Source organism: Natator depressus, chromosome 1 (assembly GCF_965152275.1).
Source record: "Natator depressus isolate rNatDep1 chromosome 1, rNatDep2.hap1, whole genome shotgun sequence".
Taxonomy (NCBI): domain Eukaryota; kingdom Metazoa; phylum Chordata; order Testudines; family Cheloniidae; genus Natator; species Natator depressus.
In genome coordinates this window covers 241,468,350-241,495,937 of record NC_134234.1, presented here as the reverse complement: position 1 = coordinate 241,495,937, position 27,588 = coordinate 241,468,350, and the positions used below count along the sequence as shown (strand labels likewise).

The following is a 27,588-nucleotide window of genomic DNA, read 5'->3' as shown; positions in this document are numbered from 1 at the left end:
GATAACCCAATTCTGAAATCAGGGCATGAATTAAATAATCCAGTACAGAAAGTGGAGTGCAGTTTGAATTGCAATTGACAGTACTCTAGGAGAGAACACTAACCAGCAGGTATTTTCGGGCTAGTCCCCTACGAAGAGCATCCAGATGTCCTGGTATGGAATATGAATGGCTAACCTGATGGATGTTAAATTATTAGGCTATTGGCCAACAAACCATAGCTCTGACAGTAGAAGGGGGATGCGGTTGTAGAGTTTGTCTTGGGAGTTTTTTCAGGAAGGATTTGATGATATTCTTAAATTCCTGGGTGAATTGTGGTGTAGGGTCTTCTTTGAGTTCTTTATAGAAGGTGGTGTTGGAGAGTTGTCACTTGACCTTGTTAACATACTCAGCACGAACCCATCCTAGGGACCTTCTACTTGCTTCCCAAGATGCACAAACACAGGAACCCATGATGACTCATCATATCTGGTCATAGCACTCTTACTGAAGGAATATCATTCAAGACTCAAAAAAAAAAAAAAAAAAAATCCTCAAACCACTCATCGCACAAAGATTCAACTTCTTCCAGGACACAATTGACTTCCTCCAGAAACAACACAACATTAACAACCTCCCTCAGAATACCATCCAATCTCACCAAGCTCGTCATGAGAAGCAAGTTTCCCACAGATCAGGACTCACTAACTCAAAGCAGCAGCAGACCCTGCCATAACAACTGATGCAAAACCTGCAGACATAACGCCACTGCTACCATAATCAGTACCCTGCTGTCCCCGTCCCCCAAGATACCTTTCAAGATCCATGGGTCCTACACATGCCTACCACAATATGTGGTATACCTCATTCTGTGCACTAAATGCCCCAATAATAACAATGTGGGTAAAACCAGACAATCAATATTCTCTCAAATGACATCACACCAGAAAATTATAAAAGACACACAAAAAAAACCCAACCAAAACCAAAAACCCAATCCTGTGGGCAAATACTTTCCACAACATGATCACTCTATATCTGACCTCTCAATCCTCGTCCTCAAAGAAACCTTTACAGCCCCTTTAAAAGATGAGCCTGGGAGTTTATATTCCTAACTTGCTAGGTTTCAGAGTAACAGCCGTGTTAGTCTGTATTCGCAAAAAGAAAAGGAGTACATGTGGCACCTTAGAGACTAACCAATTTATTTGAGCATAAGCTTTCGTGAGCTACAGCTCACTTCATCGGATGCATACTGTGGAAGATACAGAAGAAGGTATAAAAACATCTTCTGTATTTTCCACAGTATGCATCCGATGAAGTGAGCTGTAGCTCACGAAAGCTTATGCTCAAATAAATTGGTTAGTCTCTAAGGTGCCACAAGTACTCCTTTTCTTTCTTCTAACTTTGCTAGACACTAAAAATCATGATCTTTCTAAAGACACTGAATGTATGGCTTTTTACAGCAATCTGTAACCCACTAACCTCTCCCTCCCTTTTCTGTCCTGTGACTGCAGAGGTGTTAAAGGCCACTTGACTTTGAATGCTCACTTACAATATGTGAGAGACAACGTGGGTGAGGTAACTTTTATTGCACCACTTTCTGTTGGCGAGGGAGACAAGCTTTCAAAGAGCTCTTCTTCAGGTCTTACAATATGTGTTAACTGCCTATGCTGAACAATCTGACAGTCTGAGTGCTTTTCCTAGAAATCCTTTTGTCTCTCTCACCAACAGAAGTTGGTTCAATAAAAGATATCACCTCATCCCCCTTGTCTCTCTAATATCCTGGTACTAACACGCCTACAACAACACAGCAAATAGCTATAACAGTACAGTCAGAATAGGACGTAGGGGCCCCAGAAATCTTTAATCTGCCAGGATTATCTCTAGGTTTATAACAGTGTTGTTACAGTGATGTGAATATCTGTTGGCCAATTATGAAACAAAGAATAAACAATGGCCTTCTGCCATTTGATTAAAAATACCATGTTGAGTATTCATTCCACTATGTTGTTCAGAACTTTCATTCATCTCATTTTTGTGTATTTGCTATAGATTCTGGGACTGCTTAGCAAACCTCTTGTGCTTTTGTAACTGTGCTGTGTTGCATTGTAATGTAGATGCCCGGCACTTCTCCTTGAAATCAAAGTGCACCAGTGGGAAGCCTGATCACAAATGCTGAAATCACACTTCAGTTCAATTTGCATCCAGACAGAAGGCATTGAGGTGGTCAATTTTTAAAAGTGCCTAAGGAGAACTCCTGTGTGACTCACTGATTTATTTTGTCCAAATTGCATGATAATATTCGGCTGAATGCTGCTCCCACTAAAGTCAGTGTATGCAGGATAGGAACTCTCTTTGGGGATAGCAACATGGAAAAAACATGTTTTAACCAGGTTGAAACACCGTGTCTTTGCTCAGCTATACATGAAGGCTAGAATGAATTTTCTGTTTTTTTAATCCCAGATATCCATATTGGCTGGCCTTATTATGTTAAACATTAGTTGTCCACAGCCAAATATAAATAGTCTGCACTTAAGCTTGGCTTAGAATACTCATTTGGATAGTGGGGATACTGCCATACTCTATTACTTCAATCTGAAAAAATATGCATGTCTTTGTTCCTGTGTCACAAGACTTCTGGCACATTACTGCTTTGGATCTTTCCCACGAAACCAATTCTGTGACATCAATGCTAGGAATGTCCTGAGGCCTTGATGTCAGAGCTGTAAATGGTTATCTGTTTCCACGCCTACACCGACAGTAGTATATGCTAGACACATGCCATAGGCAGTATACTCCTAACAGAAAACACGTGATCAGTTTCGGCCTAGACAGTCACTGGAGAGTCAGTATCATAACTAACAAACCTGAGCGCATCCTAAATCCAGCACGAGTTTACCTTCATCGGCCGGCAGCAATGCTGAAGTGCACCTGAGGGCCCACATTGAAATGACTCAGCAGCGTCTGCCAACACCAAGGTTTAACTCAGGGGTCGGCAACCTTTCAGAAGTGGTGTGCTGAGTCTTCATTTATTCACTCTAATTTAAGGTTTTGCGTGCCAGTAATACATTGTAACATTTTTAGAAGATCTCTTTCTATAAGCCTATAATATATAACTGAACTATTGTTGTATGTAAAGTAAATAAGGTTTTTAAAATGTTTAAGAAGCTTCATTTAAAATTAAATGAAAATGCAGAGCCCCTCGGACCGGTGGCCAGGACCCGGGCAATGTGAGTGCCGCTGAAAATCAGCTCGCGTGCTGCCTTTGGCACGCGTGCCATAGGTTGTCTACCCCTGGTTTAACTTGATGCCTAGTAAAAGAAATGTCTGCATCATGGTAAGACAGCCGCAGGATTCGCTTTACTAATAACTGTGCAGTGCACTTAGACGGCACTTTAGCCGCAGATCTCAAAGCAGTTTCAAAGGTGGATGAGCATCGTTATCTTCATTTTACGGAAGGGGTAAGAACAAAGAGCTTAATGGCCTGATTTATGGGAGCTGAGTGTGCTCAATACTTCTGAAAATCAGGCCTAAGCAACTTGGCCAAGGTCACACAGCAAGTCAGTGACTCCGTCACACAGTGACGGACTCTCCACTGTGTGGGTGATTTTGCTTGATGCCCACAGAATAACGTCTCCATTGGTATGTGACAATGCTGGTGGTCTGTCTAGTCAGGATATTTGCAGAGGGTTTGTCTCACCGGTGGTCGCAAAGGACTTTAAATCTCCCATGACCTGAGCATAGGATGAATACTCTACCTGTCCTAGAACAGCACTTTGGTCTCCATGATTTGGGCACCAACTCTATTGGAGAAGGCCATTGGTCTCATGTGGCTTCACTCGTGAGTCCACTGTGTTCAACCGGACGGCCCACTCCCCAGGCAGTGACAAGAACGCACTGCGCAGACATATCAGATTTCATTAATCCTCAGCACAAACAAAACCTATAAGTACTACTGCAGTAGCACAAATCATCCTAACAGCAATCTCAGCTAAAGAATATCATGCAAATATTACTGGATGTGTCTGAAACAAACAAAATGCAATGAGCTCAAACTGGAACTGACTTTTATGAATTCGTCATACATGGAAAAAGCCACAGAAACTCTGGTAAGATCATTATAATGTAAGAGGTGACAATGGTAAATCACAGATAGAACAGTAATAATTTTTGAATGCATTATGTGTACCATTGCTCAATGAATAATTATGCCAGAGAAAAGCACTATGTTTCTGTTCAAGTTTAATCTTTTACAGATATGAGGCTGGTACTGAAGATAAGCCACTCACTTGATTGGTATTATAATTTGATTTAGTTCAGAAAATATGCCTGCAGTATCTGCTTTCTCAGTAATTGTGAATTTGTGCAAGAGGAAAATCTATTAGTTGTGTGTTTATGCCTACCAAGTTGGCTTATTCAGTTTTAAACTCCAAAAGCATACTGAAGTCTCCAATTTATTATTTTTAAAAAGTATGTTTGCTTCATGCACTTTGCCAGCTCTTCTTCTCTTGCTACTTAATTTGTCTCCTCCCACTTTTGCCTTTGTGTTTTTCTTCATCTTTCCCCCTGTGCCTAGAATGATCTTACTCTGTCTTCAAATCCCTCCTTAAAACCAACCCACTGCTTTCAGCTAGCTCTCCAGTTGACTCCTACACTAGTGTGATCTGTTTAATTTTCTCATTGTCAAATCTAAAAATCTGTTCTTTCAAGCTTTATACACATTTATTTGCATCTTATTTTCTGTTAGTGCTGTCCCTCCATCCCGTCCCTTATGGCACTATCTAAATATTTAGATAAAAATAATAAAGACTTTAAATGGAAAATCAATGTGGCCTTGGCAGATGCTGAAAATTCTATGCAAGAAATTCTGGACCAATGTGAGAGATTCAAGAGCAGTATATCACGGGGAACAGATGTCTTTCATTGAAGGATTCTGAAGCAAATGAAGTGTGAGACAGCAGAGTCACTGACAAGTATGTGCAATATATCCTTACAACAGAACATTTTAAAAACCTTTCTCTGAAGCACTGGCCACTGGCAGAAGTAGGATGCAGGGCTTGATAAAGCAATAGTCTGATTCTTTATGGCAAATCCTAAGAGGAAAAACTGAAAAACGGTGTTAGCAGTTGACCCAGTTTAAAGTGACAGATTTTGAAAAGTAAGACTTGCTATGAGATTAAGGAAAGTGTGAGTAATGAAAGCAAGAAATGGTAATAACTTGAAACTGCTGAGAATTATCCATTGCAAGCAAACACAACCAACTGGAGAAAAGAGTAAACCTGCCCAGCCAAAATCTTCCCCTCTGACTTCCCACAAATAAGAGAAGAACTGGTAGTGGGACAGAGCTGTCACTATAGGGATGTGGATTAGATGGGGGAGGGTTCCATATTCTGCCCTGGGCCTGGTTCTCTATTGCCTTTCCCTTTGTGTAGTCATTTATGCCCATACAAAGTGGGGATAAAATGCTACGAGTGATTTGATCGTGTTGTACAGCCACCGTGCACAGGTGTAAATGACAACAAATAGTGCAAGGCAATGGAGAGCCAGGCCCAGGGAAGAATACAGACAAGAAAAGCTGGGCATAAACTGAATCTCCAGGCCAGACACTGACATGAAAAAAGCTATTGTCACAAGATCTAAGGAAAAGCGTCTGGGTATAATTAGTACCCTGCACATTGCTAGCTGTGCTTGCTACTGAATATTTTCCTCATCAAAGATCTTCCAAAAAACCTACAGACTCCTACTAGGAGCCAGGGTAAAGAACAACGAGTAAATCACGAAAGAAAGCAACTTGCTGTGTCTCAAACTAGACGAGTCTGGAGAGAATCAGACTGGATAAGAACAACTTATATGGGGGGATTTGGACAAGAAAAATCCTGCCCAGAGGGGGCCATGTCACTACTTGCTAGTTCACAGACACTTGACACAGTGAAGTGCTTGTGAGGCAGCTGGGTCTGCTAGGGTTACTGAGGATGAATTGAGTGGTTTTGCAAGGGACAATGTGAGGCCTGGGGCTTCCTCTTTATTAAAAGAAGAAATGAATACTCGGGTGAAACTCAGAAGGAAGTACCTGGCTCTTCTATTGGTTCTGTTGAAGCTATACTTACAAGAACAGGAGGGAAGGTGTGAAGGAGGGCTGACCCTAAGGGTAGATCAGGAAGAGTACTGGTGACAGAAACCTGTGTGTGTCAAGAGAATGGGTTTGTTGGATATTTATAGTTACATTCTAAAGGGTTCTATTTTATAATTTTATATTTATTATTAGTGTGATTGAAATGTCTGTGTATATGAGTAGTATATTTGAATAAAAATGATTGCACTGTGTAGGAGATAGCTAAAACACACCATTACAGAATTGTCCCTTACATAAGTGAAAAGTCAGAACTGAAAAGTTAAAGCTTTTGAGTACTTCTTTTGGGAGGGATCTAATTCATATAGCTTTAAATATCTTGTATTTACTGCTTTTCAGGGATGCTATATCATACACTCATCTCCAGCAGAGAAGCCTGCAACAAAGGAACAAGTATTAGTACTATCTCAATAAAAAACAGTTTGGTTTGGATGAAAGTGAGGGCCTGAGTGAACTCTAGGCATGTGATCTAGAGCTGAATGGTCAAACAGAAGTAAGTTAATAAACAAACCAAACTACATAAAGTAACTTAGCTCTTGGTGAGATGTAGGGAAAATAAAAAGCCACTTAGCTGATCCTACTTAGAACTGGCAAAAATCCTGGTAAACTCCATGCTGCAGCCAGAGAAATGACGCGCACACGAGCAGATTTTAATTTTTTTCTGTTTATAGAAAAAATATCTGTTGACAATACATCAATGTAAGTAGCTTAAAAGCAAAAAAGGGTGAGCTGGAATGCCCACCATTGAGAGATACTTGTGGCACCTTAGAGACTAACCAATTTATTTGAGCATAAGCTTTCGTGAGCTACAGCTCACTTATGCTCAAATAAACTGGTTAGTCTCTAAGGTGCCACAAGTACTCCTTTTCTTTTTGCGAATACAGACTAACACGGCTGTTACTCTGAAACCTGTCATTGAGAGACAGTTTGACACTGAGAGCAGATATAACTTGTGGTCATTAAAAAAGGCCACTGTAATTTGCGGCTGCTTACACAGAAACATCAAATCACATCTCCACTTCTCCCTCTGCATATGGCTCTGGTGCTATCACACCTGCAATACTGAGTTCAGTTCTAGACACTTCATTATCAGAGAGAGATTGCTAAATTTGAGGGAGTACAGAGAAAAGCACAGCAAATTATTAGGCAGTTGGAGGAGATGATTTATAAGGAAAGATTTAAATGTCTAAATGTAGAGAGCTTTTTTTTCTAAGTGAAAACTGAAAGGGGACATAGTGGTCAACAAATAATTGAAAGGTATAAACACCAGGATGGGAGAATATTTATGATGGTACAAGGACCATGAGTAATAATGGGATGAAATGAAGAAAGATAAATTATATGTTGAGTATTGGGAGAAACTTCCTTACAAATAGATAGTTTAGATGGTGGAATGGTTGTCTAAGACACATTGTGGAAGCCTGACATTTTGAATATTATAAATTAGACACAATAAAACTCTAGAAAATACAGTGTAGGAAGCAGTCCTGCAAGGGTAAAGAGGGGGGCATATCACTACTGGATAATGGGTCCTTCAGTAGGTATTTTAATCTCTAATGTCTTTGAACCTCAGATTCCATCATCCAAAGTGGGTGAACCGAACAATTGACCTTCCTAAGATTTTTCAGCTATCATGTAATACTAAAACAAGGGGATTAAGGAAATGGGGAGAAAACCAGACTAAACTCATTCCTGGAACACGTCAGAATGACTATAAGCCTCACTGCCTTCACAGCAAAATATAAAACACTTCTTCATTCTCACTCTTCAGCAATAACAGTGCATGTAAACAAACCAAAAAATTCCCTCCTCCTAGATTCTATAGGCCAGATCCTCTGCTGTTGCAAATTGACATAGCTATGTTGAAGTCAGTGGAGCTAAGTGATTAAAACGGGGTTAGGATCTGTTGCTATGCAGTGTTGCCAATCCCAAGCATTCAAAAATAATGAGTCAGGCTAAAAAAAAAAAAAAAAAAGTGAAATCCTGGCCTATTGAAGTCAATAGGAGTTTAAACAATCACTTCAATGGAGCCAAGATTTCATCCCATATGACTGCCTTAGAAAAATCATGAGATTTTTAAAATAGTACCATTTTTTATCCTTTTTATTTGCCTTCTGGTTTTTGAGCCTTTGGGGTTCACATGTTCAAGCTTGTCACCTCAACCATAAGGAATAAAAATGTATTTTTTTATATATTTGAATGAAAGATGAGCCTTTTACACAATCACAGGAATATAGGAACTGGGACTTTATGACAAAAAAAAAAAATTGTCTCATAAAATTTGTAAGGCATTCAAACAATACAGTGATGGGCATACTATAAAACCCTAGATAAGAAAGAGAAGTTAAATAAAAATGTAGGTTAAAATCAAATGTATCAATAAACCTTAATTGTAATTTATGATCAGTGCAATCCCACAGACGGTATATCGCCATTTTTAAATGCAGTCTTTTTCAAGTGTACATGAGTACACTATCATTCTACTATGATTGCAACCTCATAATTAATGTTGTTTCTAAATTTGTACACAAGAATTTTTGCTAGCATCCTACCTAAATTTAATTTGGATAACTACATTCTACTGGCATACAGTAAATTCCTCTTTTTTCCCATATGGATATGATATTCTTCCCTTCTTTTCTTACGCTGTTGGGCTGCTGTGTGCTGCTTAACAACTGCTACAAACTGCCACCCTACAGATGAAGTGAGCTGTAGCTCACTAAAGCTTATACTCAAATAAATTTGTTAGTCTCTAAGGTGCCACAAGTACTCCTTTTCTTTTTGCGAATACAGACTAACACGGCTGCTACTCTGAAACCTATCTTTCAGTGTTGACCTTAGTAATTCCTATATACAATGGGGGACTACTGTGCCACAAGGTGGGTGAGGTAATATCTTTTACTGGACCAAAGTCTGTTGGTGAAAGACAGAAACTTTAGAGCTACTATTGAGGCCCAGTCTACACTACAGTTAGGTTGATGTAAGGCAGCTTACGTTGACCTACTTGTGTCAGTGTCTACACTACAGCCTTGCTCCCACCTATGTTAGTGCTCTATTACACCGACATAATAACGCCGCCTCAACAAGAGGCGTAGGGCTTATGTTGGTGTAGACACTGCATTACTTACATCTGCTGTTAGCTGTCATAGATCATAGAATATCAGAGTTGGAAGGGACCTCAGAAGGTCATCTAGTCCAACCCCCTGCTCAAAGCAGGGCCAATCCCCAATTTTTGCCCCAGATCTCAAATGGCCCCCTCAAGGATTGAAGTCACAACCCTGGGTTTAGCAGGCCAATGCTCAACCCACTGATCTATCCCTCCCCCTAAAACAACTGTCATACAGAATGCCCCCCTCAAGGATTGAACTCAAAACCCTGGGTTTAGCAGACCAATGCTCAACCCACTGAGCTATCCCTCCCCCTCATTCTGGTCAATTTCATGGCTCCCTGCTGGAGCCGTGAAATTGACAAGAAAGACTGGTAGGCTACCTGCTGTGAACCCTAGGCCTGGCTCACAGCTCAGATTGTCACCCTGGGGACGGTGGGGGCTCCAGCTACAGCCCAGCTCCCCTTCAGGTTCCCGGCTCCCCCCTCCCAGCTGGGTTGCTGCCTGAGCTCCCTGCTAGGAGCCTGGCTGCCCCCAGTGGCTCCTGGTTCCCTGCTGGGAGCCCTATAGCTGCCCAGGCTCCCAGCGGGAGTGGGGAACCAAGAGCCCAGGTTGCAGCTGGGCTCCTGGAGGAGAGTGGGGAGCCGGGTGGCAGCGGGGAGCTGGCGGGCAGTCCAGTTCCCACCAGGGAGCTCCGCAGTGAGCTGAGAGCCCCGGCGGTAGCTGGTCTCCCAGTAGGGAGCAGAGCTGAGAGCCTAGACTGGACTCCCAGCTGGGAGTGGAGCTGAGAGCCTGGGCAGCTTTTGGGCTCCCAGTGGGGAACTCTGTGCGGAGCTGAGAACCCAGGCTCTCAGCCCCCAAAACTGCTCAAGTCGGTGGAAGCGCTCCTAGTGAGGACGCACACCACCGACAGAAGGAGGGCAGTGTGGATATGAAAACAGCAGTAATTACTGCAGTGGCTGTAAATTGACCTAATATAGGTCGACTTAAGTTGGCAGTATAGACATGCCTGCAGAGCTCTTCTTCAGGTCTGGGAAAGGTAGTCAGAGTGTCACAGCTAAATAGAAGGTGGAAAGATTGTTTAGCATGAGGAGTTAACACATATTGTAAGAGACCATTCAAAGTCAAGTGGCCTTTAACACCTCTGCAATCATAGGACAAAAACGGGGGGAGGGGGGTTAGTGGGATTGCTGTAAAAAGTTACAGATTGCTGTAAAAAGCCAATAATTCAGTATCTTTATTAAGACCATGATTTTTAGTGTTTAGCAAAGTTATGAATATAAGCTCCCAGGCTCATCTTTTGAAGGTGTTGTGCTGTTTTCCTTTGAGGACAAGGACTGAGAGGTCAGATACGGAGTGATTGTGTTGTGAAGTGTTTGCCCACAGGTGATATGGGTTTTTTTGTCCTTTATAATTTTTGTATGAGTTCATTTGAGAGTATAGTGATTGTCTGGTTCCACCCACATGGTTGTTATTGGGACATTTAGTGCACTGGATGAGGTACACCACATGGGATAGTTGTGTGTAGGACGCATGGATCTTGAATGGTGTGTTGTGGGGGGCATGGATCATCGTAGCATTGGAGATATTGTCTGCAGGTTTTGCATCTGTTGTTATGGCAGAGTCTGGGGCTGCTTTAAGTTGGTGTGTCCTGGTCTGTGGGGTGCTTGCTTCTCATGATGAGCATGGTGAGATGGGGGGGGGGTTGTTTGAAGGCCAAAAGAGGGGGGTTGGGAAATATTTCTTTTACAGCGTGATTCCCCTCAAAAGATATTACCTCACCCATCTTGTCTCTCTAATATCCTGTGACCAACATGGCTACAACAACACTGAAAACTATTGTTAATAGACCAGAATAGTCCTGAAATGAATTTATGATAGTACTGTACAGTATAGATTAATAGGTTCCTTAATTATTCATTTGGCAATGACTGTAGTAAGCAGACTTGTAGGTACTTCCAAAGGCTACCTCTTAAGGGCTTTTCTACACATACAGCACTGCCGCGACACCAATGCAGCTGTGTTGCTGCAGTGCATCTGGTGAAGACTTTCTATGTCGATGGGAGAGAGCTCTCCCAGCATAATAAAACCACCTCCACGAGTAGCAGAAGCTGTCCGTTGGAGAGGCTCTCCCAACAATATAGTGCTGTACACTCCAGTGCTTATGTTGGTGTAACTTACATCACTCGGGGCTGGGGGGGTGGGGGAGGGTGTTATTCAAATCCCTGAGTGACATAAGTTCTGCCGACATAAGCTGTAGTGTAGACATAGACGGAGGTGATGAAGCAGCCATAGACTGCTAATGGTTTTGTGGAACTCTTGCTTATGCCTTATGGGTGCCAAGTGAAGGAGGACGGGTAGCTCAGCAGCCACCTATTGATTTTTGACAGTCTAGTCAGAAATGTTTTTATACTGGCCAGTTTCCATAAATAGTTTATGGATTTTAAAGTAAATATTACTAGAATCCAAAATAATCTATTCCTCTTCCCATTCTAACAATATTATTCACTTTTAGTCTGCCTTACATTTTTAGAGTGTCTTATAGTAGTTCTGATGGCTTCTGGTATTCTTATATCTGTGTTGATTAAATTTACTCTGGATGCCACTGGAGCCTTGTATAATATAGGGCTCTCTCCAGCACTAGCAGCTGTGCAGCTGAAACAATGGTAGTACTGGTGGGAATTTTCCCTAAAATTCTCCGGATAGACAAGTCCCGAGGCAGCGATTGCATCTTCCTGACTGTTTACATAGCATCAAACACACTGTCTGGGCTGTGCTCTGTACTCATCCCTCCCCTCTTTAAATTCCTTCTGAACACAGACTTTTCCAGAAGCCTCACAAAAAACTAAAGCACATCAATATCCTGTGTACGCCACACAGGGGACACACATTCTGGATTCTGCAGCACTGTAGTGGAAATTCTGCAAACTAAATTTTAAAAATAAAGCTTTTATGAAAGTTGAATAATACAGCCAGTGCAGTAGCACCTTTCTTATTTATTTTTACATTACAATATTTTTTTAAAACACATTTTCAGTTTTTCACTATGCCAAATATTGTTACCTTTAGTTCCCGAGTCAATGGGTAAAATTCTCAAAAGCACCTAAGTTACTGTAGTGTAGACAAATCTAAGCCATCAGTGAAAATGGGACTTAGGGTTTGTCTACATTACAGATGCTACAATGGCAAGCTATGGTGCAGCAACTGTAGTGTAGACACATCCTACAGCGACGGAAAGAGTTTTTCCACTGTTCTAGTTAGTTCACCTCCTCTACAGGTGGTAGCTAGGTTGACAGAAGAACTTAATTCGCAGCCTCTGAGTGACATAGCTAGGTCAGCCTAAGACTGTTTCCTCATTAGAAATGCTGCAGTGGCACCACTGGTAGCGATTTGTTGGAGACACTCATTACAGCAATCGGAGGGGTTCTCCCCATCGCTGTAATTAATCCACCTAGAAGTCTTTTGTTGACCTAGTACTGACTATACCTGTACCTAAGGCTATGACTAGACTATTGCCTATGTCGGCAAAGCTTGTCACTCATGGGTGTGAATATTCCACCCCCTTGAGCGACATAAATTACACTGACATAAGTGCCAGTGTGCACAGTGCTATGTCGGCGGGAGAGTTTCTCCCGCCGACATAGCTTCTGCCTCTCGCAGGGGTGGTTTTATTATGCTGATGGGTGAGCTCTCTCTGGTCTGCCCAGAGCAGTCGTTCCCAACATGCGGCCAGCGGGTCGCTTGCGGCCCAATCAGCACAGAGCTGTGGCCCATGAGACATCCTCAGGGCCACAGAGGTAGTATTGTATGCGGCCCACAATGGTAAATAGGTTCAGAACCACTGGCATGGAGTGTCTTCTCCAGATGTGCTGCAGTGGTGCAGCTGTACAAGTAGAAATTTTAAGGCTATGGCTACACGGGCAACTGAATGACAGAACTTTCGTCTTTCAGGGGGGTTTAAACCTCCTGCCGACAACACAAACACTGCTCCTTGGGGGTGGAAGTTTTTGTTGGCAGGAGTGCCGACAAACAAAGCAGCTACACTGCGCATTTTTAGCAGCATGGTTGTAGTGACACAGCCCTGTCGCTAAAAGCTGCGTAGTGTAGACGTACCTCAGTGTACACCAGGCCTTTGGCTCCAAAATCAGTGAGGTGCTTTTTAAAATGTTGCCAAAGGTCTCATTTGGCTGAATGGGACAGCTGGCACCTCCGGAGCTGAGCGCACACCCCACGCTGCATTGGCTGCGGAGCTTACAGGATTGTTTTCCCTACCAGGAGGGCCTGCCATAGGCTTTTTCTAAAACGAAAGCTGAGATTGTGGAGCACAACTGGGCAGCCAGAGGCGAGCTCCAGGACTAGGCCGTGAACTGGGCCGTGAGTCTAAACAAACCGTGCTCCGCCTTTACCTCTCCACGGTCTGCTCTGGAGTCCTGCTGGCAGAGATCGCAGCTCCTTGGGCGGGGCTCACGTTGTTCACCGTGACCTGCGCAGAGAGCTGCGTGCAGCGCTGCAATACGGCAGCCTTGGGCTGCTGGGAGGGGGGCCGAGTGTGCCGGGGCGGGAGGCTCCCCGGTACCCGCCCCTCATTGCCGTGCAGTGATTTAAATGTCCCGCTGTGCCCGCCCCTTCCCCTCGCTCTGACTGGCTGCGGCAGCAGGGAGGACGCTCAGCCCGGCCGGCGCTTGCTTCCCCCCCACCCCAGCTCGCTGACAGCGGCTGGGGGCATTGCATGCATTGCCACCGCCTGGGCGCTCGCTGCTGGCGGCGCGAGCCCTTCGCTGCGCTCTCGTGCCCGGCGGGGTCCTGCAGGAGCGCGAGCCCCGGCCCGAGCCGCGGTTGCTGCGCGCGCGCGCCCCGCTCCCCCCCCCCCCCCAATCGCCGCCTCAAGGACCCGCGCGAGACCCTGCCGCTGGGGATGGAGACGCCGCTGCTGTGACCAGCCGCAGGAGCGCGAGATCCCGGCCCGGCCGCCGCGCGCCGGGGCTAGCGCAGAGCAGCAGCAGCAGCAGCAGGGATGAGCGGGAGCGCTGCCCCCGGGCCCGGCTCGGCGCCTTGCCGCTTCGCTCACTACTTCGTGCTGTGCGGGACCGACGCGGACAGCGGGCTGGAGCCCGACGAACTGGCCGGTAAGCCAGCGGGGGTGGGCGCTGCGCCGCAGCGGGCAGGGGCCGCCGGGTGGTTCCCGGGCTGCATTTCATTGCCCCTTCATGCGGGCTGCAGCCTTCTTCTGCCGTGTCCTCCCAGGCTGCGCCCTGGAGCCCCTTTCTCTGCAGCCCCCCCCGGATGGCGGTAGCGTGTGTTTGCCCGCACTGTCATTGCGATGTGTTCTCCGCTCCGCAGCGTTAGCAGGCGGGGGTGGGTCGGGGGGGGGGCAACGGCGGGTGCGTTTGCGCGCTAACAGGTTAAGAGCGGCTATTAATATCCCGGCGAGAGCAGCGCACCCAGGGGATGCTGGTCCCGCGGGGGCTGCCTGCCTGTGTCTGTGCACAAACCCCTACAGCAGGCCGGGGCACTCTCTGCCCTGCACATCGAGGTGCACGGGCTGTTCGGCGTCTTCACTGTGTTCCTCGTCCGCTCCCGGGGAGTCGCTCTCAAGGGATTTGCCTAATAATCCGGGGGGAGGCTGGTTCTGAACTCAGATTTGGTAATGTCTCCTTGTATTGCTAGAACGCTCCCCACCCGCCCACCCATCCAAGAAGCCTGAGTTCCAGCCACTAATTGCAGCACAAGAAACCCATTGGATGCAAAGCACGATTGCATTCACCGTTCTCTGAAAAGGCTTCTGGCTTCCCTCTGCCCACCGCCCCACTTTCAGTGGCGGTGCTTTATAGAAACCTGCCGCAGTGGCTAGGACTGGTTATGTCAGTGGGAGTAAGCAGATCACATTTAGATGTGCTGCTGTAATCTTATTACCGCTTGGACTTTATCCTTTAAGTTTAGCTGCATTTGCCTCATACTTCAGAGGTTGCTGTGAAGATGTAATCAGTCAGAAACGTGTGCATTTCGCGGTAACTTGGGCTCAAAGAGCAGGAAAAGCTACCTTTGGACCTGGCGCTATGAAACCGTCTGTTTCTGTCCCTGCCGTGGTTCTCCCTCTTGACGGTTTGGGTTTTTCTGCCATTAGTAGAAAATCAAAGTAAATTGTTTTGGAGGGTGTGAAGCACACTAGTATTTCACTGCAGGTCTGAGTTAGGAGGGGGTGCAACTCATGTAGAGGGATACAGGGAAAACTAAGAGGCCTTCTCCATGATGGTGAACCAAGAATCTTGGGCTGCAGTTGTATTTTAAGTCCTCCAATGCATTCAGCTTCAAACAGAAAAGGAAACCTGTTTAAGAGGGTACTGTTAACTTACATCAGTTCTCCTGTATCAAAATGTTTTACCTCTTCTCTCCTTCCCCCTTTCTTTTTTGCGGGAATGGGGGTGAGAAAGCGATTAAAAGTGTCTTTTTAAAAAGACACAACTTGTCCAGCCAGCGTGGAGGTGGTAAAATTGTTAGAAACTGGTTTATGTGGAACCACTTTATATACTGTTTCCATACTCAATTTGACGGCCAGTGCAGAAATGATTAAAATGGGGTGTTTATCCATGAATCTTACTGATGAAAATCAAAAAGTCCGCATTTATTCACTGCTGGTCTGTATGTTTATAATGTACTGTGGCTGTGCTTCACCCAGTGTAGTGGGACCCCCTTAGGTGGACACTGCAAAAAGAGAATGTTTCAAATATAAAATAACTGAATGTTCTATCAAATGTGACACCATCCCTCCTCCTGTTTCCAATTTAAGTCAGGAATAAAAGAAAAAATCTAAGGGGATTGGAAATGTTGAATGGAATAATAAAATGTTGAAGGGAGGAGGGGGTTTGAAAGACTGGGTGAAATAAAGAATAATTATTCTGGCAGGATTTTCTCCACATTTTTCATAGAATCCAGGAGGGAATATCCCAGTGTAAAAGTGACAACATTTACTGCACATTTATAGAGACCCAAATTTTGACTTTCTGAAATAACTTTTGGAGATGTTACTCATACTTGTTCTTAGCATTGAGTTGAATATCTTGGGAAGTTAATAGAAAATCCATGCAACTGTATTTCAGGATTGTACATTCAAATAAAGGCAGTTGAAGTTTAGGGAACAAATAATTAGAAAGAAAGTTATTAAAAATTGAATTTTAACTTTAAAAAAATACCAAAACATTAAACCAACCACAGCTTTGTGTGAGGTTTAATTGCACAGTCAAGAAATTCCACACTAGAGCCCTAATTCTGCAAACTGTTATGCACATGTATAATTTGACTACTCTCATGAGTAGTCCCCGTTCCTGTCAATAGGACTATGTATTTGAGTAAAGTTACACATGTATGTAAACATTTACAGGATCAGGGAGTAAGGTTGCTGTGGGAGGCTTATATCTGCCTGATGGTAAGCATGCGCTGCGGTATGGATTTTCATTATATAACAGATCTTGACATACTGGACAATAATAGAAAGAACTTTATTTTCTGAATTTTTTTTAGTGAGACCAACACAATTTGAATTTCATTCTCTTGATTAATGTATTTTAGACTAAGGTTCAAAATAATTGCATCTGTCCCTTTGTATTAATGTAAGTTGTGTAATCACATAATAAAAGACCCTGTGTGCTGTGCACTAGGCGAATAGCTAAGGTAATGCTGGGACTGTTAATTTAGAATTTCTTGATTTAAAGTTGAGACTTTAATTGCACACCTTTTAAACTTTTTGCTTTTATTGTGTAGCATTGCTGTCATTTGCACATCTAAATTCTGCTAGTTTCACTAGAAAACTCCTGGTTTAAGTGGCATCTCACCACTGAAGGTGACCCATGTACTAAATCTCTGAGTTGCATAATATGACCTTTTAAGGTTTTAACATTTGTCATTTCTTATTCCTGTTTCTGAAAATAACTTGCTAGCCAACACTGTCTTTGGAAGAGTTTACCACCACCTCAGGTATGAATTAGCTGACTTACTATGTGAAACCGCTTAAGTAGAAATTGTAAGACAAAATGAGGCCTGTTCGTGGGTGAATATAAATAACATACTGTACTTCTTTGAGGTTTCATTTCATGTGTTAATTTAGTGTCTTCAGTTCACCAGTTCTAACACCACTAGTCAGACTTTTTTTCAGTAGGAAGAATTGGCATTGTCAGGTCTAGGACAAGATAAATATTTGTAAACAAATATTTTAATACATCCCCTATGAGTTCTTCAGGAATATAGTTGAAAACCTGAAGAACTCATAGGGGATGTATTAAAATATTTGTTTACAAATAAATGACTTGAAAACACTTTAAAAAAATACTGTCTTTACCTCTTTTGATAAAACAGGCATTAGAATAACTCCAGTTTTAAAGTAGTCCAATTCCAACAATATTGCTTGAGTAGGTGCTTTACTGGTACATTGCTGTTTAACTTAGTAACAAAATGTGTAATCATATGAAAGTAATATACTTTAACTCAATAATTATGTTTACAGTAACACTGTAAAAACATCCAAGGACTCCTTTGCCCCCATCCCTGACATACCATACTAAACAAAATTGTATGGCTAAGCAATAGATGTGTTGCTTATTGTGCCAAACTTGTTTGTCTCACTGTTACCTTGACCTTCCTCTGCTTATTTGTTGCATCCACCTGTTTTCTCTTGTCATATGGTTTGACTGTAAGTTCTTTGGTGTAGTGACTGTCTAGTACATCTGTGCATAGCGCCTAGCACAGTGTGTCCCAGATCCTCAGGACCTCTGAGTGCTGCAGCAATACAAAAAAAGTTCTTATGTAAACTGATCGAGGTTCTTATTGGACCCTTTGCATCTTATTATAAAGGTGTAATGAGAGCACAGTAGTAAGGATAATGCATCTTATTGCATTAAAATGTAAATTACTCTTCACATTTTTAATTAGATTTATGATATTGGAAAAATATTGCAAAGCCAGCAGCGTGGACATTAGTTTGGTTACAGTCTGGGCAATGGTAACGGCTTCTTCCTTGGGTATGATTTAATGGCAAGTGAAGTGGCTTGTTGACTATTGTATGATGGAGATAGAGGGGCCTGAATAGCAACTTACTTTCTTCCTTGTTCATACAACATAAAATATGTGTGGACTGGCCTGGGGCTGTAGTGTAAACTAGACCTTTGAAGCAGTTAAAGAGAGAAATATATTCATCTGTATCTGTATAGATTGTCATCTTCTGTGTGTATGTTTAAAAAATTTAAAAAAAATTAAATACTGGCGTAATGGGATTATGTAGCTTTGATCGGGTTCCTATCTCTGTGTTAAGGACTGCAATAAACCATAGGCTTCCAGGAGAAGGACAAAAAGAAAAGGAGTACTTGTGGCACCTTAGAGACTAACCAATTTATTTGAGCATAAGCTTTCGTGAGCTACAGCCTACTCTGCTGGATTGGGGGACAGTTTTCCTGTCACTAAAGTAATTAAGCACACACTTAACTTTTAAGTAACTTTTAAATCCCGTTGAAGTCACTATTCACATGCTGTTAAGCACATCTGTAAGTGCCTTGCTGAACTGTAGCCTTAATAGAATTGAGTTATAGTTGAGAACTCAAAATATGTCAGAAATTGGAAGAGGTTAGCTCTCCTGCTATGTCAGTAGTACTGTATTTTTTTTTTTTTTCCCGAATGACTTTTGAACGGAATTTAGAACAATTCCTCCCCTCCCCATGAGACTCATTTGGGATCAGCAGTGAAGCGCAGACACTTCACTAAGTCATGGGGCTTAGACTAGTTGCCAAATGAGTCAGCATTCCAACATCATCTGGAATTACATGACCTATGCGTTCCCTTTAACTAGGGATAGCCTTTGTAGTACACATTGCCTGCATTTAAACCTAAATTGGTCTTGTGTGTGTGAATTACTTGTGCTTAATTTTGTGGAGACAACCTAGTGACTTATTTTGTAAACAAGTGTTTATAAACAAGCTGTCTTGTAAATTAAATTTGCGATCACAATGCAACAATGTCTTATTTTGCTTAGTTCCTCTCTGCTCTCTTCAGTATTAGTTCAGTTTGAGTGCTTCTTTATCAAATAGGAAATGGATCCAATGCCATAATATCCAATTAATATTTTTTTATCCTAAGGGTAATTCTTTGGCAGTTGAACTTACTCGAAATGTGTCTCTAATTACCTGGCCTTCAGTGTGTTGAATACTGGAGGTGTTGCAATGTAGTATATATGTGGTTTCAAGCCAAGAAGCTACTTGGCGTTAGTACAAAACTGGTTTTGAGGCTGGAAGAAAATCTCCTCGTATTCAGAGTTTCAGAGCTAAATACAAGATTAAAGAGTTTTAGCATAACTCTGTTACTTCAATCTTATATTTAGCTTTGACACTCAGTACCTTTCCCAGAGCTGAAGAAGAGCTTTTTGTAGCTCTAAAGCTTGTCTCGCTCATTAACAGAAGTTGGTCCAATATGAGATATTACCCCATCCACCTTGTCTCTCAAGTATCACAATAAAACTTCAGAAAGGTTCCATTGTAAGCAAAAGAGTAGATTGTAAATAGGCCTGTCAAGTGATTTTAAAAAATAAAATAATCATGCAATTAAAAAAATTAATTGTGGTTAATTGTGCTCTTAAATGGTATTCTATTATTGTTTAAATATTTTTGGATGTTTTCTACCTTTTCAAACATGTTTTCAATTACAACACAGAATACAAAAAGTGTACAGTGCTCACTTTATATTTTTGATTACAAATATTTGCACTGTAAAAAACAAAAGAAAAAGTGTTTTTCAATTCACCTCATACAAGTATTGTAGTGCAATCTCTTTACTGTGAAAGCGCAACTTACGTGTGTGTGTGTGTGTGTGTATATATATATATATAATGTATATGTATGTATATATTTTTGTTACATAACTGAAAACGAAAACAAAACTGTGAAACTTTAGAGCCTACAAGCCCATTCAGTCCTACTTCAGCCAATCGCTCAGATAAATAAACAAGTTTGGTTACAATTTGCAGGAGATAATGCTGCCCGCTTCTTGTTTACAATATCACCTGAGAGTGAGAACAGGAGTGTGCATGGCACCATTGGAGCCGGCATGGCAAGATATTTACATGCCAGATGTGCTACAGATTCATATGTCCCGTCATGCTTCAACCACCATTCCAAGGGACATGCTTCCATGCTGATGACAGGTTCTGCTCGATAACTATCCAAAGAAGTGCAGACCGACACACGTTTATTTTCATCATCTGAGTCAGATGCCACCAGCAGAAGGTTGATTTTTTTTTTTTTTTCTTCTTTTTTGGTGGTTCAGGTTCTGTTGTTTCTGCATCATAGTGTTGCTCTTTTAAGACTTCTGAAAGCATGCTCCACACCTCGTCCCTCTCAGATTTTGGACGATCCTTCAGATTCTTAAACCTTGGGTTGAGTGCTGTAGTTATTTTTAGAAATCTCACATTGGTACCTTCTTGTTGTTTTGTTAAATCTGCTGTGAAAGTGTTCTTAAAACGAACAACATGTGCTATAACATGAAATGTATGCAGAACAGGACACCCAGTTCTCCCCCAAGGAGTTCAGTCACAAATTTAAGTAACGCATTACTTTTTTAACAAGCATCATCAGTATGGAAGCATGTCCTCTGGAATGGTGGCCAAAGCTTGAAGGGGCATATGAATATTTAGTATATCTGGCATGTAAATACCTTGCAACACGAGCTCCAAAAGTGCCATGCAAACACCTGTTCTCACTTTCAGGTGACATTGTAAATAAGAAGCAGGCAGCAGTATCTCCCATAAATGTAAACTTGTTTGTCTTAGCGATTGGCTGAAGTAGGACTGAGTGGACTTGTAGGCTCTAAAGCAGGGGTGGCCAACCTGTGGCTCTAGAGCCACATGCGGCTCTTCAGAAGTTAATATGCGGCTCCTTGTATAGGCACTGATTCCGGGGCTGGAGCTGCAGGCGTCAACTTTCCAATGTACCAAGGGTGCTCACTGCTCAAGCCCTGGCTCTGCCACAGGCCCGGCCCTGCCTCCATCCCTTCCCGTCCCCTCCCCTGAGCCTGTTGTTCCCCTCACTCCTCACCCTACCCCCCCAGAGCCTCCTGCATGCCACAGAACAGCTGATTGGGAGGTGCGGGGAAGGAGGAGGTGGTGCTGATCGGTGGGGCAGCCAGTGGGTGGGAGGTGCTGGGAGCAGGGGGGTGGAGCGGATGCTGGGTTGCTGATGTATTACTGTGGCTCTTTGGCAATGTACATTGGTAAATTCTGGCTACTTCTCAGGCTCAGGTTGGCCATCCCTGCTCTGAAGTTTTACATCTGTTTTGTTTTTGAATGCAGTTATGTAACATATATATATATATAAAAATAATTTGTAAGTTGCACTTTCATGATAAAGAGATTTCACTGCAGTACTTATATGAGGTGAATTGAAAAATACTATTTATAATTTTTACAGGGCAAATATTTGTAATAAAAAATAATATAAAGTGAGCACTGTATACTTTGTATTCTGGGTTGTAATAGAAATCAATATATTTGAAAATTGTAGAAAAACATCCAAAATATTTAATAGATTTCAATGGTATTCTATTGTCTAACAGTGTGATTAATTTTTTTGAGTTAATCACGTGAGTTAACTGTGACTAATCAACAGCCCTAATTATAAGGTGAGATATTTTAGTAAGGAAACTGCCTCAATGTCTTGTAGGAGTAGATGTTCGATAAACAAATGGAAAATCTTCCTTTACTCTGTGGGTTGTAAATTGAGTAGAGGACCATTAAAATTCTCACTTAATTTCCCAGTTTAGACACAGCCTTATTGGCCCTACTATAACATAATTTCACCATTACAGTTATGTTGGTATAATTCCCCATGTGGACCCCCACATTCAGAATAATAGTGGCCTTCTTTCAATTTGGTTTGTTGAAGTATAGTGATAATAATGCTGGTTAACTTCTTTGTGTAACAAGACCATAGCAGGGGATCTTGTCAGAGTTGCAGTTCCTGTTCCTGAATTTTTTTTTCTTGTTAGAATTGTAAATTAACAGACAGTCCAAAGGCTTTCTTAATTCCAACTCTTTTTTTTTTTTTTTTTTTTTCCCTTAAAATAAAGATGCAGAGTCTGGGGCCTTTATAAATTTAACGTGGAATTGTTAAGGTAAAACCATCATGATGTGACTTTGGAAAGGACAGACAGAGTAGCTTGGTTACTGACAACATACAAGTCAATTAACTTTTTCTTGCATCTCAAGAGTGTGGGGTTGTGATGGAATTGTTTGGGGACTTAGAACTCCGTCAGAGCTCTTGGAAGTGATGCAGTTTTAACATCATTGCTTGAACAGAAGGGGATGCTTTCTCAAATGAAATGCTAGGAGAGAAGGTCTGCAAGAGGAGTAATGGGTGATCTCAACAGGTTTTACTGAGTGTCACACACACACTGGGGTGTACATTTGGATGGAGTGAGTAGACTTTCTATTGTAATAGCTGATAAGGACGAGCTGGGGTTCACATAATAAAACACTATGTACAAGAAAACATGGGGAAATACATATGGTAAACAGTGTTCCTGGTGTGTTTAAAAGTTCTGTCTTAGATTTTTGTCAGTGTAGATGAGAATTGCTTTTTTTTGATCTTGATCTACTTATGTGATCTGTCACCCGTCTAGTTAAAGGGAATATGGTGATAATCTTCACTTTCATCTTCTTGTGACAGTGCTACAAATAGTACATAAATGGGATCCTGTAGTTCTGTTCCCCTGAAACAGTGTCCAACTTAAGGGTAGATCACGGCAGTAACACTTTGTTCTGTAACTTTTTTTTTTTTTTTTGCTATTAAATTACTCTTATGCATATGATAAGCAAATGCCTAGGCCCAATGAATCTAAGACCATCATTAATTCCCAAGTATTTTCAATCAAATTTAAAGAGACTGTCAAATACAATGAAATTAATTTGAGCCTATTCCACATTATACAGATAACACCCCCCCCCCCACCCCCACCCAAAACGCCTTCCTCAAAAATGACCTGTTTTCTTACTGGCAACTGGCCAGTTAGAATAATTCCCGAGTTACTGAGAGTGTCCTATATCAATCTATTCCTGGCATAATGTGGCCGCTCATAACAAGAGTTAACAACCTCAATATCCTTTGACCCAAAAATCTGCCTATAATATATTTTTGATAGTGAGACCAATGGCCACTTTAAAGTGAAAAAATTAGACAAGACTTTTTCTTTCAAAATACACAATCCTAGAATTAATATATAATGGAAAGTCAGTGCACTGCTTCTTATAACTTTCTGAATTACATAGTAAAAATATACTCCCCTAGGAAAAATCTTGATGCCAAAGGAAACAAGGGATCTTTTATTCATATTTGTCAATGTTATTGACTAGCAGAGAATCCAGCTACACTAGTCTCTAATAAGGAGACTGGCTTGTTTGGTTACCCAGCTAACTTATCACTACTGGTGTTACTATTTGTTGTACTGTATTAATTTATTCTAACCATAACAGTGAGTTCTTTATTTTCAGTTATACATACTGTAGATGAACTCTTACTATGTTTGACCATATTTTTCCCTGAAACAGTTTTAACCATTCACTTGCATTTGCCTATGAAAATAAATGCCTCCTACACTAATAAAACTTTAAAAAGAGGAAGCTAAAAGTAACCTGGAATCATTGACACTACACAAAAGAGAACCTAATGTACTTCTCACCTGTTGGGTTTCTTTTTCAGTCTTTCTACTTCACTCAGAACTGAAAATGAACAAGTCTAGTATCTTCATAGTCTAGTTTAGTTCTGCTGCACTAGCACAATAGTGTAGTGTTGTGTAGAAAATCTCATAGAAGAACATGTGACAGACATATTAAAAGAACACTGAACAGTAAAGACCTGGAATGTAGTTTGTATAAAGGCCAGGGGTGGGGGGGGGGGAAATGGACTTGTAGACATTCCCACCCCAAAATTAACAATGTTTTCATAAATGGCTTTTTTAACTAGCCTAGGATACAGAGGTCCTTGCTAGGATTCATTTTAAAAAAAGAGAGCTCGAGGATGGTTGACAGGCTGAAAGAATAGTAAATGTCGTACCCTACCTGATATGTCTCTTTAATGTACCACTATTCAAGAGCTTGTTTACAAGGACTTGACTGCACTGGTAACATTGCTCAAGATAAGGTTATCCTTGGCACCTGCAGCAGACAGTTGGAAATAAGGATTCATCAAGCTTTTTCATAGCTGCCTTGTCAATAGTGATGTTCAGGTTGCATACCAAATCAGTGACCTAGTTGGAAATGGATGTCTCTTTACTATGCATACTAAAAACATCTGTTATGTCACCTCTTAATGTAAAACTAAATCTTATTACTCGTGGATTTAATGTAAAAACTTCAGCATTTCAATGTGGATATTTGAAGTTTGAATTTTTGAAGGAGCATTCCCTGATACAGAAGTTACTTTTTTAAAAAATAAGCTTAAAGATCTTCTAGCTCTGAAATGACCCTGCTCTGAGTGATGGTGTAAAAGTTAACGTAACTTTTATCAGAATGTGCTTGATGGATCTGCAAAAAATATATATATTTTTAATACAAAAATAATCTTTTAAAAACTCATATTAAAAGATGCTTCTGAAAACAAAACAAGAACCAATGTGAAACTTCTCTAAAATTCACACTGGGGGGAAAAAAAAATTATTCACCTTGGAATATGTATGCTTAATTTCAGTTAACTAGCAGCTTGCTTTTTTCTCTTTTTTTATTTTGTTTGTTTTTTTTTAAAGGGGGACTGAAATAATAATGTGAAGTATCTAGTGCTAGCTAATCTAATTATTTAACAGGTTTTAATTCAGCCATAAAATGCACCCTGCTTCCAGGCAACCTACATAATATTTTCAGGACTTCAGTGGACCTTCACAGTGGGGAAGTCAGAATGACTCCTCCTCCTTGCCTCCCCCCTTCCCCTCCCCAGCTTTTCCCTATTCATTGGGTCCTGTAAAAGGGAGAGATGTGGGGAGGGATGAAGGATTTAATCTGCAAAGCCCTATAAGGCATAGTGACAGCCATTCTATGTTGACAATGGCAGAATTTTTTTCTTAATCTGAGGTGTCATTTATATACATTGGCTGCTGCAGATAGTTTTACCTGCTAGTGACATGTATATAATTTTCATTATTTTAAAAAGTAAGTATTTTGTGCTTATCTACACGTTCATGCATATTAATATTTTCTTGCACAAAATTACCAGCTGTGTGTCTTAACTGCACACTTGTGCATACAATTGCATGCCTGACTTCTATATGCTATTCCTACAGTCACACATCTCTGAAATTTGGGCTCTCCAGCACTAAAATGCTTCGGGATTCTTATCAATGAAAGAATAGATGTAAAGTGTTTAATGCTTTGCGTCATGATTCTACTATAATTTACTCAACTACTGCTATCAATGAAATGTACTAAGATATTTATAACTTGGTTAGGGAATGAGCTTTTAGTCTGCCCATTGAAAATTGGGAGACAGATGGAGCCTCCTGTAGTAGTGTCGGAAGAACACACATTGACCTTTTTTTTTCTTGATTAATGATTGGGTCTTTTTGTTACATCATAAACTGATATAATAAGACCAATGAAAGCAGCTTGCAATTGGATAAATCTTTTTTGCTTTTAGTTGTCAGTGGGTTGCAAGAAAGGACTTGCTGCTCAGTTATTTAATCATGTGATAGTATATTTTTTTCTCTGCAGTCTCTAACTGCTAATCTTTTTTTCTTCCATACTAGGTGATGGTATTAAACAAGTTGTAAAATGTTAGTTTTCAGAATTTTGTGTTAAAATAAGGAAATTGATTTCTATCTCGGAAGCTAGCATTACAACGAAGTTATGAGTATAGCTAGTTCCCATGTATAAAGCCTTTTTTGTTAATCTGTATAATCTGTATAAATATTAACACCCACGACTGAGTACTGAAAGAGGGCAGAACATTCAGAAACGGCACAATACTGAGTAAAATGAGATGTTGATGGATGGAAAATGAAAGGATATTCGGAAGAAATGCAGAAGAGTGACCATTTTGACAGATTATCAAGAATGTTTTGTTTCTCATTGGTTCTCCGTGAAAATCCTATTGCTGTACCTCTTAAAAGCGAACAAATTAGTCTTAAAATTTCTAATGGTGTATTCTTGTGTGGTTTACTTATTTCATTATATTGTTAAATACGAATCATTTTGAAGAACAAGTTTTTAAATATACATAATGCACCACTTTTCATTTTGTGACCTTCGGCTGCAGTCACTACAATTATCATTCAACTCAGTGTTTGTCTACAAAGATCACAATGACTGGCAACTACTCCGCACAGATGGGTTGTGTGATCAGCCTTTTCCCAAGATAATACTACTTTGAGTGGATTGTCTGCTCTACTACTTGCAGATATGTAGACTTTTTCAGGATTTAAAGATGTGACACCAGATGTTGTGCAATTTTTAGTCCAAGCAGGAACATTCGGATTTAATATTGGATTTTTTTTAAACTGAGGAATGACTAAGATCTAAATATTCTTTGTCTAAGGAATGTTACTAAGCAGTCATATATATTGTAATTTAAATGTGGACCTCTATCTTGGCTGGCATAACTAAAAAGTGTTATGTCCTATATATAAACAAAGTGCCTGAAGACTGTCTCGTAAACCCTCTATCAGAGTAGTGACTTTTTAACCATATTGATCTTTAACCATAGCACTGTGAGATTCCGAGTGCATATTTGGTTGCTTGTTTCGTCTTTTCCTTTTGAAGCTCCTAAGAAAAATGTATTGTGCAGCATTGCATGGTGTGTTGTGTACCATGAAATAGTTTTCTACTCTTGTACGTAATACAGGTTGAATGTCTCTCAGAAACAGTTTTCCTGAACTACTCCTGTCCCCTCTTCTGTGCTCTTTTGTCCTAACCAGCAGGTGAAAAAGAGCAGAACTTTCCGATGAGGTTGCCCTAATCATAACCTCAGAAAGCTTAGTGCCCGTTTTTGTTCCTGCTGGCTGCACAACAGCTGAACTAGAGTGAGCCCATGTCTTACATTGTGTGTTGCACTCTGGATGTATGTGGATTTCCACACGTCTTTCCATCAGAATTAATGCAGTTGAGAGAGCTGGTATAGACTTGGAGCAGGAAAAAAAAAAAGCACCAGTTCAGATCTCTTCTGTGGACTCCTTTTTGTGCTTCTAGGAGTTGCCAGTTCCCTTGCAGATGCTCAATTAAGAATTGGCTAAAATACGTCAGTTTGGTATTTCTAACTGCTCCATAACATTTGAAACTGTGATAATCAGTAATTTCTAGGGCTGTCAAGCAATTAAAAAAATTAATTGCAATTGCGCTATTAAAAAAAATTGTGATATTAATCA

The 27,588-nt window shown here is 41.2% G+C and overlaps 2 protein-coding genes across 4 annotated transcripts in view; one reads left to right on the top strand and one right to left on the bottom strand.

The window, feature by feature from the left end:
• Nucleotides 1–13,712, bottom strand: part of ETFBKMT (electron transfer flavoprotein subunit beta lysine methyltransferase) — a 45,084-nt gene extending 31,372 nt beyond the window's left edge. The window contains 1 exon segment of the mRNA XM_074949533.1: nucleotides 13,620–13,712. The gene's annotated coding sequence lies outside the window, so the exon portion shown is untranslated.
• A 388-nt stretch (nucleotides 13,713–14,100) lies between these two features.
• DENND5B (DENN domain containing 5B) overlaps nucleotides 14,101–27,588 on the top strand; it is a 171,415-nt gene continuing 157,927 nt past the window's right edge. The window contains exon 1 of one of the 3 annotated variants that reach the window (XM_074939391.1): nucleotides 14,101–14,339. In XM_074939391.1, coding sequence (XP_074795492.1) covers nucleotides 14,228–14,339 — 112 coding nt within the window. In that variant the 5' untranslated portion in view covers nucleotides 14,101–14,227. The remainder of the gene's footprint in view (nucleotides 14,340–27,588) is intronic. The other 2 variants (XM_074939400.1, XM_074939408.1) reach the window with 2 other exon arrangements.